The following is a 13,683-nucleotide window of genomic DNA, read 5'->3' on the forward strand; positions in this document are numbered from 1 at the left end:
GGAGCACCCGGAGGCTCCAACTGGTGCAGAATGCGGCCGCGCGGGGGATTATGGGAGCGAGGGGTCGCTCCCATGTGACACCTCTCCTGCGCGAGCTGCATTGGCTTCCAGTGGTCTTCCGGGTGCGCTTCAAGGTGTTGGTCACCACCTTTAAAGCACTCTATGGCATAGGACCTGGGTACTTGCGGGACCGCCTTCTGTCGCCTTCTGCCTCCCACCGACCAGTGCGCTCCCACAGAGAGGGACTCCTCAGGGTGCCGTCGGCCAGGCAATGTCGGCTGGCGACCCCCAGGGGGAGGGCCTTCTCTGTGGCAGCTCCTGCCCTCTGGAACGATTTGCCCCCGGAGATACGAAGGATATCGGATCTCCGGGTCTTTTGCCGTGCCCTAAAAACTTTTCTTTTCCATCAAGCAGGGCTGGTGTGAAACCCCTCCCCCCCTTTTTTTAAGCTCTTTTTAGCTTTTTAAGTGTAAATTGGGTTTTAATTGGATTGTTTTAAATTGTGGGCCAAAGCTGTATAATTCTTTTAATTGATTTTAAATTTTGTATTGGTATGTTTTTTATCCTTGGCTGTGCACCGCCCTGAGTCCAATAGGAGAAGGGCGGTATATAAATTGAATAAATAAAAAAATAAGAACTGAGGCTTAAGAAAGATTGTAAAATGGGACAAAAAATTCATTTAACTGCTGTCTTGCTCAGCAATGCAAATTTTGGGTTCGGTCATAAGTCAAGGGCTACCCGTACAATCACATCCTCACCAAGCGCCATTTTCCCGGAAGCCCCTTGTTTAGGGAATTCCACTGCTATGAACGGTAGACTTCCCTGGTAGATTCTGCTCTGCTCTGCTCTCCAAGACCCAAATCCAATTGTTTTTCTAGCATTAATTCTCTCAAAAGCAGGTAGGTTACATCACCTGGCTGCCGTGCCTCTGGTAACGGAGCTAGAGGTTGGTTGTGGGAGGGTCATGATGTCTTCGTCACCGCCATCTTCGTAGAAACTAGCCAGGGCAATCTGAAAAAAAAAAAGGAACAGCATCACACACCGTATCTCCACCCCGGAGATACGGAGGATCCTGGATCGGCGCACTTTCCACCGTGCTCTTAAGACCCTCTTATTCCAGCAAGCTGGCCTGGCCTAATTTTCTCCCCTTTCTTTTAAATTTTTAAATTGAAATTTTAATTTGTTTTAAATGATTGGGATTTTTAATTGTCTTGGGCTAAATTATTTAATTATGTTTCTAACTTTTGTATTTATGTATTTTATTTTGTGCCTGTTCACCGCCCTGAGTCCTTCGGGAGTAGGGCGGTATATAAATTTAATAAAAACAAAACAAACAAAAACAAAACATAAAAGAAACACATTAAGAAATGACACCATCCGACAGCACGTTAACAGAATAATAAAGGTTAGAAGGGACCTTGGAGGTCTTCTAGTCCAGCCCCCTGCTCAAACAGGAGAACCTATACCAGTGATGGCTAACCTTCTTGCCATCGCGTGCCAGGAGAGGGGGTGGCGGGGGGGTCGCTCGCGTGTGGGCCCACACCATTAATTCTATGCGCCCCGCCCACATGCAACCCCCGCCCACTCCCACGCGATGGCCCAGTAGGCCCATTTTTTTTCACCTGGCTCCAGGGCCTCTCTAGGAGTCTGGGGAGGGCGAAAACGGCCTCCCACCCGCTCCCCGGGAGGTCCTCCGGAGGCTGAAAACAGCCGGTTTAACAACTTCCGGTGGGACCGGAAGGCCGTTTTTTTTGCTGTCCCCAGCCTCCAGGGCCTCTCTCGGGCGTCTGGGGAGGGTGAAAACAGCCTTCCCCAACCCTCCAGAGGCCGAAAACGGCCTGTCTGACAACTTCCAGTGGGACTGGAAGTTGTCAAACGGGCCGTTTTTGGACTCTGGAGAATCTCTTGGGGGTTGGGGAAGGCTGTTTTCACCCTCCCCAGACTCCTAGAGAGGCTCTGGAGCCAGGTAAGAAAGAAAAATGGGCCTTTCCCACCCACCCCCAGGCCCTCCGGAAGCAGGAAATAGCCTGTTTCCCTACTTCTGGTGGGCCCAGAAGACCCGAAAATTAGCTGGCCGGCGCACACATGCGCGCCAGAGCTGAGCTCGCATGCCCACTGATATGGCTACGCGTGCCACCTGTGGCATGTGCGCCATAGGTTTGCCATCACGGACCTATACCATTTCAGTTAAGTGACTGTGTAGTCTCTTCTTAAAAAACCTCCAGTGATGGAGCAGTCATGATTTCTGGTGGCAAGCAGTTCCACTGGTTAATTGTCCTCCCTGTTAGGAAGTTTCTCCTCAATTCCAGGTTGCTTCTCTCCTTGATTAGTTTCCATCCATTGTTTCTTGCCCTGCCTTGAGGTGCTTTGGAGAATAATTTGACCCCCTCTTCTTTGGGGCAGCCCCTCAAATACTGGAAGACTGCTATCATGTCACCCCTAATTCCTCTTTTTCTTTAGACTAGCCCACGGTGGATTTGATTTAAATCGAGTTGATTTAAATCACAATTTAAATCACGATTTAAATCACTAGTAAAAAGGCTTGATTTAAATCAGCTCGATTTAAATCACAATTTTTAAAGAGCCACTGTCATCTCTGCTACTCCTTTGACCCGCTGTTGACTCACCGATAGTCCCAGTGTTGCAGAATATACAGCCTCCTGCTACGTAACTAAGCTCCATTTCATGCTGAAGAAACTAAATTATTTATGTATCTTAAATAGAAAACTATCTTACGATAGATTTTTACCCCAAAAGTTTTTTATTAAAATAAATTCAATAAAAATGAAAAAAATCTGATTTAAATCAAAAAAATCCGATTTAAATCAAAAAAATCCAATTTTTTTGATTTTTTTAAAAAAATCATTGATTTTTATCCACCCTGGACTAGCCAAACCCAAATCCCGCAGCCATTCTTCATGAGGTCTTCTAGTCCAGCCCTAAGCAGGAGACCCTAGATCGTTTCCGACAAATAGCTGTCCACTCTTTTCTTAAAAACTTCCAGTTTTGGAGCAGCCACGACTTCTGGAGGCAAGGAGTTCCTGTCAGCGTTCCAGAAACAACCCCTCTCCAATTAAAAACTCTGAAGCAAGCATTTTTCAAAGTTCTTTTTAATTGAGTAGGTAAACTGGCACATCTGGGAAAAACCCGAATCTGAGAGTTTCGGGTTTTCCCCTCAGTAAATCAAAACCCCCCCAAATCCTCAGTCCATCACATGCTCCAATCACCCTCCGTCCCATCTCGAGACATCACTCCATCCACTCCCTTCTCCAGATGCAGAATCGTCCTGACCTTGACCGAAAGGAAGAATGCAATTTTGTCTAAAACCAATCCCTCTATGAAAATAGAGCCTTGGTAGTACAGTGGTCTAAGGCACCCTGTTATTAAGCTGGTTATTAAGACCAGCTGCCTGCAATTACTGCAGGTTCGAATCTCGCCAAGGCTCAAGGTTGTCAGCCTTCCATCCTTTCTAAGGTAGGTAAATTGAGGACCCAGATTGTGGGGGCAATAAGCTGACTTTGTATAAATATACAAAAGTATGAAGGCTATTGCTTAACGCATTGTAAGCCGCCCTGAATCTCTGGAGAAGGGCGGCATATAAATCAAATTTAAAAAAAAAAATCCCCCCTCCTCCTTTCCCCACAGGCGACGGTGGCAGCATGGAAGCTTCCAGGACTAATATGGCTTCCAAAGCTGACAGTTCCACTGGTTAATTGTCCTCACTGTCATGAAATTTTTCTTTAATTCCAGGTTGCTTCTCTCCTTGATTAGTTTCCACCTATTGCTTCTTGTCCTACCCTCAGGGGCTTTGGAGAATAGCTTGAACCCCTCTTTGTGGTAGCCCCTCAAATATTGGAACAACACTATGGTGTCACCCCTAGTCCTGCTTTAGCAGGTGGAATCTTGCACAGCTAGTCCTTGACTTACAACAGTTCATTTAGTGACCATTCGAAGTTCCATCGGCACCGAAAAAAGCGACATGACCGTTTTTCATACTTATGACCGTTCCAGCATCATCAAAAATTTGGACTCTGGGAAATTGGCTCATATTTATGATGGCGGCAGTATCCCAGGTTAACGTGACCAACTTTTGCGACCTTCCAACAAGGTCGCAAGATTCACTTAACAACCGTGGTACTAGCTTCACAAGTTCAGTGGATTCACTTAACCAGGTGGCAAGGAAGGCTGTAAAACAGGGCAAAATTCAGTAGAGTGTTGTGGTCCGCCAGCAGCCTGCAGAGCTGGCAGCAGAGTCGGACAGTGAGGAGGCTGGGGAGGACCATGGGCCAGTCCTGGAGTCTGGGGAAGGCTCGGACAAGGGCTCTGCGTCGGAGGCAGAGATGGGGCCAGGGCCATCTGGGAGTGATGAGCAGACTCTGGAGCCTCCAGAGTCAGACAGCAGAGAGGCAGAGGAACAGGAGGAGCTTGTTCCTAGTGCGGGCATGCGAAGAGCTGCCAGAAGGCAGGAACAGTTAAAACAAAAGGGACGACTCAGAAGTAAGGCCTGGAGATGATTGCCCCCCCCCCCCCATAAGGCTTAAAAGAAGAGCAAAGGCACCTGGACCCTTTGCAGGAAAGCAAGGTTGTTAATTCTGTTCCCAGTCGGCATTTGATTCTGGACTCTGTGTGGCTTTGCCAAGTAGGTCTTTGGCAGCATGTCAAAGGTTGATTATCCCGAAGGACTTTTTGCAACTAATTGGGACTCAGCTGTGAATGAACGTAATTCACAGCTGTTGCAATAAAAGAGGTTTTTTTGGGACTACTCGTGTGTTTTAATGACTCAGGAAGCCTAGATCACATCATAGAGATTCTCAGTCATCCAGGTCATGGTTGTCCCAAAAGGGCAGTTGTCTCCTGGAAAAGCACCTTTGGGAGAGGGCAAAATTCGCTTAACAACTGTGTTGCTTAGCAATGAAAATTTCGGCCTCAATTCTGGACATAAGTCAAGGACTGCCTGTATTATTCCCTATTAACATCAGGACAGGAAAGTTCCTTGGAAAGATTATATCCGGATAAAAATTTTGGGGGTGCTTCTGCCTGCATTGTGGCCTGGGAAAACTTTCCGCAGAGACGCAAATCATTGAGGGACAGCAAGGATGACAATAGCCATTAATACCGCAGGCACAGTCCAACACTTGGGACTCCCTCAATGGACGAATGGCTGCGAAAGTTGGTGGGAGCTCACAGAGATGGCTAAATTGACTGCTTTGATTAAAAGTGGGTGGGGGGGGAGGAAATATCAGAATTACTTTTGTTTCTCCTTGGAAACCGCTTCCGGACTTTCTGCTTGAGGTGGAAAAATAACGAAACTTTGATTTTGGGTTTTACCAATGAGATAGGTTTCCTGTTATAGAAATGGCTAGTCCAGTGATGGCTAACCTGGCATGCCAACGCATGCCAGGAGCTGGGCAGAAGGGGCATGGGTGCGTGTGCCCACACCCATAATTCTCTGCGCCCAGCTCCCGCGCATGCGTGCGCGAACCCCTCTCCCTTCGCTCCTGGCACGCAATAGCCCGGTAGGCCCATTTTTCTCTCCCAGCAGGCTCCAGAGCCTTTCTAGGAGTCTGGGGAGGACAAAAATGGCCTTTCCCACCCACCCTGGAGGCCGGAAACAACCCGTTTGCCAACTTCCGGTGGGACCGGAAGGCCCGTTTTTTGCTGTCCCCAGGCTCCAGAGCCTTTCTGGGACAGGAAGTTGGCAAAAGGGCCATTTTCAGCCTCCAGAGGGCCTCTGGGGGGGCAGTTTTGCCCTCCCCAGACTCCTAGAAAGGCTCTAGAGTCGTGATGGTGAACCTAAGGCATGCGTGCCACAGGTGGCACGCGGAGCCATATTAGTGGGCACGCCAGCTCAGCTCTGGGGCACATGCGTGCGCCGGCCAGCTGATTTTCAGGCCTTCTGGGCCCATCAGAAGTAGGGAAACAGGCTGTTTCCTGCCTCCGGAGGGCCTGGGGAAGGGGTGGGGAAGGCCCATTTTTCTTTCTCACCTGGCTCCAGATCCTCTCTGTGTATCTGGGAAGGGCGAAAACAGCCTTTCCTACTCCCTTGGAGGCCCTACAGAGGCTGAAAGGGCCCATTTCCCGGCTCCCGGTGGGACAGGAAGTGACGTTTTTTCCTGTTCCCAGCCTCCAGAGACTCCTAGAGAGGCTCCTACAGACTCCTAGAGAGGCTCCTACAGACTCCTAGAGAGGTTCTGGAGGCTGGGGACAGCAAAAAATGTCACTTCCTGTCCCACTGAGAGTTGGAAAATGGGCCCTTTCAGCCTCCGCTTTTGCTCCAAAAGATGCATCAGGGGCTTATTTTCTGGCTAGGTGTTATTTTTAGGGAAAATCCGGTACTAAATGCGTCCCTGTAACTGACAATCTTTAACTGGGGCTTATTTTTGGAGTAAGGCTTATATTACAAGCATCCTGAAAAATCATGCTCGGGTTTATTTTGACAAGCAAAGTCCATGGGGGGATGCCGGATTCACTTAACAACCGTGCGATCAGTTTAACGACTGCAGTGATTCACTTAACGGCGGCTAGAAAGGTTGCAAAATGGGGCAAAGCACATTTTAAAAATGTCTCACTTAACAACGGATGTCTCGGGCTCAACTGTAGCCGTAAGTCAAGAACTACCTCTACTGAATTCAGCTCTCTCCAGGGTGGACAAAAATCAATGATTTTTTTAAAAAAAATTAAAAAAAATCATTTTTTTGATTTAAATCGGATTTTTTTGATTTAAATCGGATTTTTTTTATTTTTATCGAATTTATTTTAATAAAAAACTTTGGGGTAAAAATCTATCGTAAGATAGTTTTCTATTTAAGATGCATAAATAATTTAGTTTATTCCGCATGAAATGGAGCTTAGTTATGTAGCATGAGGCTGTATATTCTGCAACACTGGGACTATCGGTGAGTCAACAGTGGGTCAAAGGAGTAGCAGAGATGACAGTTGCTCTTTAAATCGAACTGATTTAAATCAAGCCTTTTTACTAGGGATTTAAATCATGATTTAAATTGTCATTTAAATCAACTTGATTTAAATCAAATCCATCCTGGCTCTCTCCGCCACTTCCAAAGGACAGTAGCACATATCACGAAGGGCACATGAATGGGATGACTGAGAATCTCCATAGGCCAGGGGTCGGCAACCTTAAACACTCAAAGAGCCACAAAGGTCCTAACCGGAAGCCCCCGTCCAATTATGGAGCCGACCGGAAGTCCGGTTCCCCCACCATAGAGTCTCCTCCTAGCACGGCGTCTTTTTTCCTTTGCCGACCGGAAGTCTAGTTTCCCCACCATAGAATCTCCTCCTAGCGCGGCATCCTTTTTCCTCTACTTGTCCTAACCGAAAGCCCTATCAATTGTGGAGCCGACAGCAACAAGGAGCCACAGCAGAGGGATGGAAGAGCCACATGCGGCTCCAGAGCCACGGGTTGCTGACCCCTGGTATATATGTGACCGTCATAAATATGAATCCATTGCCAATCACCTGAATTTTGATCTCGTGACCATGGGGGATGCTGCCATGGGCATGAGTGTAAAAAAAAATGGTCCTCGGTCATTTTTTTCCAGTGCCGCTATAACTTTGAACGGTCACTAAACGAACTCTCAAGGAACAGCAGCAACGTTGCAAGGATTTCTCCAGAAGGACCACAATTTTGCTCTTTTCCTGCAGTCCTGGCTGCGTGGGACTGTTTTCATTTGCACAAAAGTCGTTTTTAACTTGGATAGAGGTCACCCCCAATAGACGGGGAGGGAAGGAGGGAGGGAGGGAGGGAGAGAGAGAGAGAGAGAGAGAGAAAGAGAGAGAGAGAGAGAATTTAAAAACAAAAATAAAAGATCTATTGTGGAACAAAAAGGTCACAAGCTCCAAAGAGGTATTGAATCGTTCAGTTTGGAAAGAGTTCAGGCGCACAAGTGCACACGCGCTTTGGGCACTCATCCCAGAAAAGGTTAGCCATCACTGATATAGAGAGTAGAAAGTAGAAAGTAGAGAGTAGAGTAGAGTAGAGTAGAGTAGGGTAGGGTAGGGTAGGGTAGGGTAGGGTAGGGTAGGGTAGGGTAGGGTAGGGTAGGGTAGGGTAGGATAGGATAGGATAGGATAGGATAGGATAGGACAGGACAGGACAGGACAGGACAGGACAGGACAGGACAAGAATAGAATAGAATAGAATAGAATAGAATAGAATAGAATAGAATAGAATAGAATAGAATAGAATAGAATAGAATAGAATAGAATAGAATAGAATAGAATAGGACAGGACAGGACAGGACAGGACAGGACAGGACAGGACAGGACAGGACAGGACAGGACAGGACAGGACAAGAATAGAATAGAATAGAATAGAATAGAATAGAATAGAATAGAATAGAATAGAATAGAATAGAATAGAACAGAACAGAACAGAACAGAACAGAACAGAACAGGAATAGAAAGGAATAGGAATAGGAATAGGAATAGGAATAGGAATAGAACAGAACAGAACAGAACAGAACAGAACAGGAATAGAACAGAACAGAACAGAATAACACAAGTTGAAAGGGACCTTGGAGGTCTTCTAGTCCAACCCCCTACTCAGGCAGGAAACCCTATACCATTTCAGACAAATGATTGTCCAACCTCTTCTTAAAAAGCTTCCAGTGTTGGAGCGTTCAAAACCTCTGGTTGCAAGCAGTTCCACTGGCTAATTGTCCTCAATGTTAGGAAATTTCTCCTTATTTCCAGGTTGCTTCTGTCCTTGATTAGTTTCCTGCCATTGTTTCTTGTCCTGCCTTCAGGGGCTTCGGAAAATGAGTGAATCCCCTCTTCTTTGGGGCAGCCCCTCAAGATACTGGAACAACGCTATCATGTCACCCCTAGTCCTTTTCATAATACACCGAGCCACAATTTAGCAAATTAGAGTTTAGCCATGTTGTATAACTATAAACCAGCCCGCATGTTGGGTGAAATCAGAAAACTGGGTCAACTAAGTAACCGTAGAACGTAAGAGGCACTGTAGAGGCACTTTATGTTGAATTATTTTTTCTATGCCAAATACAGGCATTCTTTGACTTACGGCCACAATTGAGCCCAAAATTTCTGTTGCTAAGTGAGACATGGGAAGTGAGTCTGGCCCCATTTTACCACTTTTTTTTTTTCGCCACAGTCGTTAAGCGAATCACTGCTGTTGTTCAGATAGTCACACGTTTGTTAAGTGAATCTGGCTTCCCCATCAATTTTCCTTGTCAGAGGAAATAACGACGGAGAAGCAAGCTAGAGAGACTGAAAATAAAGAAGATGATAAAGACAATGAGATTATTGAAAATTAAATGGTTATGTGGATAGTAACAATAAAAAGGAGGCTTTTAGAGATTACATTGGGATTAACAATGAAAAAAAAACAGAAAGGGTGGAAAGAGACAAAGGAGGAAAGAAGGGTGGAATAAAAAGAATATAAAAAACTTAAATGATTACACTGGGATTAACAGTGGAAAGACAAGAGAGAGAGAAAAAGGGGGGGAAACAACAGGAAATACAGGGCAAAATAGAAAAGTCCAGGACTTTGAAATACAAAATGATTACACTGGGTTTAACAGTGGGAAAATAAGAAAAGGGGAAAAGAGATGGAAAATAACAATTTTCCTTGTCAGAAGGCCCAAAATAGGGATTTCCCTCATAAATATGAACCGATTGCCAAGGATTTGAGTCAAGGTGGATTTGATTTAAATCGAGTTGATTTAAATCACAATTTTTAAAGAGCAACTGTCATCTCTGCTCCTCCTTTGACCCACCGTTGACTCACCGATAGTCCCAGGGTTGCAGAATATACGGCCTCCTGCTACATTAAAGCTCCATTTCATGCTGAATAAGCTAAATTATTTATGCATCTTAAATAGAAAACTATCTTACGATAGATTTTTACCCCAAAAGTTTTTTTATTAAAATAAATTCGATAAAAATCAAAAGAATCCGATTTAAATCAAAAAAACTCCGATTTAAATCAAAAAAATCTGATTTTTTTTATTTATTTTTTTTAAAAATCATTGATTTTTATCCACCCTGGTTTGAGTACTGATCTGCTGATCGTGAGGACCTGCGACGGTCATAAGTGTGAAAAATGGCCATAAGACACTTTTTCCAACGCTGCAAAGGAACCAGAGCCTCTGTCAGGGATAAGTCACTGATAGGCCTCAAATCGTAGAGGTTTGCTGGAAGGAACATCAAATACACATACATAAAAAAAAAAGAAAATCGTAAACTCTTATCATTTTACTTATTATATTCCAAGCTATCACCTTGGTACAAATACAGGTAGTCCTCGACTCAGGACCACAACTGAGCCCCAAATCGCTGTTCTTAAAGTGAGACATCTGTTCACTGAGTTTTGCCCCCCATTTTACGACCTTTCTTGCCACGGTTGTTAAGTGAATCACTCCGGTTCTTAAATTAGTAACCCGGTTGTTAAGTGAATCTGGCTTCCCCTCCTGGACTTTGCTTGTCAGAAGTTGATCACATGACCTTGGGACACAAGCAACGGTCATAAACACGAACCCATTGCCAATCGTCTGAATTTTGATCACATGATTATGGGGGTGCTGTGAAGGTCGTTAACCGCGAAAAACGGTCCCAAGTTCACTTTTCGCAGTGCCGTTGTAACTTTCGGTCACTAAATGAGCTGTTGTAAGTCGAGGACAACCTGCATTGGACATTCACAACCAATCGTCCCATTTTTTCAGAGGATTTTCGTGGCGTGCCACCGGCTAAACTCCCTCACCGTGGGCATGGACGTAATTGGAACAATTTTCACCTCTCTGGCAGGAGGGCGAAGAGAAATCAAACCAGTCCTTCCTGAAAGGCCTGTTGCCAAATTACAACTCGTTGCAGATGATGCCATGAGGATCCAAAGGGTTGCATCTGGAGGGAATCCACCGATGCCATCTCAAATTCTTCCCAATGCCAAACCTGCCAGGATGACTTGCTTGTTTCTCAGGGATGTGCCACTTGCAGGGTGGATAAAAATCAATGATTTTAAAAAAAAAAATCAAAAAAATCAGATTTTTTTTATTTAAATCGGATTTTTTTTTATTTTTATCAAATTTATTTTAATAAAAAACTTTTGGGGTAAAAATCTATCGTAAGATAATTTACTGTTTAAGATACATAAATAATTTAGTTTATTCAGCATGAAATGGAGCTTAGTTATGTAGCATGAGGCTGTATATTCTGCAACACTGGGACCCTCGGTGAGTCAACAGTAGGTCAAAGGAGTAGCAGAGATGACAGTTGCTCTTTAAAAATTATGATTTAAATCGAGTTGATTTAAATCAAGCCTTTTTACTAGTGATTTAAATCATGATTTAAATTGTGATTTAAATCAACTCGATTTAAATCAAATCCACCCTGGCCACTTGCCGTCCCTTTCTAATGAGGTGGCTATCTGCTCTTTTTGGGCGGAGAAAATTGAAATAATTTTTGGAACCGAACCTGTACAGGTAGTCCTCGACTTACGATAGTTCGTTTAGTGACTATACAGTAGCAACGGCACTGGAAAAAGTGACTTATGACCATTTTTCATGTAACTACTGCAACATCCCCACCGTCATCTAATCACAATTCAGACCCTTGGCAACTGACATAAGTATATGACGGTATCCTGGGGTCACGAGATCCCCTTTTGCAACCTTTTGACAAGCAATGGGGAAGCCGGATTCACTTAACGACAGTGTTACTCATTTAACAACTGCTGCGATTCACAACAACTGTGGCAAGCAAGGTTGTAAAATAAGGCAAAGGTCACTTAATTGTCTCACTTAGCAACAGAAATTTGAGGACTGCCTGTAACCCACCCCCACCGCCCCCCATCTTGCAGAGTCTTGGGGAGACCCTGGGCAGCTCCTTAGCCAATGAAGTTACCAAAGGAGGCTGACTTGGGAGGAATGGAGGGAGAAGAAAGCCCCCTCCCAGTCACCTAATCTGTACTACATACCCCATCATCCACAGTTGTACACAGACAGGGCAGAGAGGAAACTCTTCCACTTCCTCCCACCTCCCCCTTTCAATAATCTTACCCATCCCCTCACCTCCCCCTGCCAGAAGAGAGGGGAGGGCCCCTTCCCAGTGAAGGCCCCCTCCCCTCAATGCAGAATAAGGGTGGGGGGCTTTGTCCACGAGGGAAGGGGGGGACTAGGCAGGGGAAGATCTTCTTCCAGGCCCCCCTTGACAGGGATGGGAGTGGGGTGGAAGAGGGGGGGCTTCAATGGAAGGTCCTCCACCCCATTTCAATGCAGAATAAGGGTGGGGGGCTTTGTCCAAGAGGGGTGGGGGGCTTTGTCCAAGAGGGGACTAGCCAGGGGAAGACCCTTTCCAGCCCCCCCTTGACAGGGAGAGGAGTGGGGTAGAAAAGGGGGGCCTTCCAGTGAAGCCCCCCACCCCATTTCAATGCAGAATAAGGGTGGGGGGCTTTGTCCAAGAGGGAAGGGGGGACTAGCCAGGGGAAGACCTCCCTTCCAGCCCCCCCTTGACAGGGAGGGGAGTGGGGTGGAAAAAGGGGGGCCTTCCAGTGAAGCCCCCCACCCCATTTCAATGAAGAATAAGGGGGCTTTGTCCATGGGGAGGGGAGAGGGAGAGACCCAGGGAAGACCCCCTTCCAGGCCCCACTTGATAGGGGAGTGGGGTGGAAAAGGGGGGCCTTCCATTGAAGCCCCCCCACCCCATTTCAATGCAGAATAAGGGGGGGATGGCTTTGTCCAAGAGGGGAGGGGGGACTAGCCACGGGAAGACCCCCTTCCAGCCCCCCCTTGACAGGGAGGGGAGTGGGATGGAAAAGGGGAGGCAGCTGGGTAGAAAAGCCCCCCCCTCAGGGGGAAGGGTCCCCCACCCCTTTCCGAGCCCCTTTCCAATACAGGATAAGGGGGGGGGGGGCTTTGTCCAAGAGGGGAGGGGGGGAACTAGCCAGGGGAAGACCCCCTTCCAGCACCCCCTTGACAGGGAGGGGGGTGGAAAAGGGGGGCCGTCCAGTGAAGCCCCCCACCCCATTTCAATGCAGAATAAGGGTGGGGAGGCTTTTTCCAAGAGGGGAGGGAGGGACTAGGCAGGGGAAGACCCCCCTTCCAGCCCCCCCTTGACAGGGAGGGGAGTGGGGTGGAAAAGGGGGGCCTTCCAGTGAAGCCCCCCACCCCATTTCAATGCAGAATAAGGGGGGGGGCTTTGTCCATGGGGAGGGGAGGGGGAGAGACCCGGGGAAGACCCCCTTCCAGGCCCCCCTTGACAAAGAGGGGTGCTGGGGGTGAACAAAGGGGGGGCAGCTGGTTAGAAAAGCCCCCCCCCTCAGGGGGAAGGGCCCCCCCAAACCTTTCCGAGCCCGGGGAGGGGGAGAGAACGGCGGGATCCCGGCCTCCCCCCTTTCCCCAGGGAAACTACGGAGACTCCGGGAACTCTTTTCCCCTTTCCCGCCGGCCTTGCCTGCAGGTCCCCGCCCGCCGACTCCAGGAAAAAGCGCGCCCGCTCCTCCTCGGCTCCGGTCACGGCCACGAACTCCCTCAACGCTTCTTCGCGGTCCGCCATCTTGCCCGGTGCAACCGCCAAAGCGCTCCGGCCGCGCCTCGCCGCCCCGCAAAAGCGCCTCTCGCCGCTTCCGCCCGCCTTTGAAGGCCACTTCCGGCTCTCGGCTACTTCCACGGGGGAGGGGGGGTGTCACACTCGGCCTCCTCCGAATCG

The 13,683-nt window shown here is 47.4% G+C and overlaps 1 protein-coding gene across 1 annotated transcript in view; it reads right to left on the reverse strand.

Annotated features, from left to right (window-relative positions):
* The window catches only part of NSFL1C (NSFL1 cofactor), a 28,032-nt gene extending 14,492 nt beyond the window's left edge, over positions 1-13,540 (reverse strand). Inside the window, exons 1-2 of the mRNA XM_070941839.1 lie at positions 13,429-13,540; positions 914-1,011 (exon numbers count right to left, since the gene is read on the reverse strand). Of these exons, the coding sequence (XP_070797940.1) occupies positions 914-1,011; positions 13,429-13,530 (200 nt within the window). The 5' untranslated portion in view covers positions 13,531-13,540. The remainder of the gene's footprint in view (positions 1-913; positions 1,012-13,428) is intronic.
* Between the last annotated feature and the right edge of the window lie 143 nt (positions 13,541-13,683).

Source organism: Pituophis catenifer, unplaced genomic scaffold, assembly GCF_029215685.1.
Source record: "Pituophis catenifer annectens isolate HBS135680 unplaced genomic scaffold, rPitCat1.0.hap2 SCAF_3, whole genome shotgun sequence".
NCBI classification, from domain to species: Eukaryota; Metazoa; Chordata; class Lepidosauria; order Squamata; family Colubridae; genus Pituophis; species Pituophis catenifer.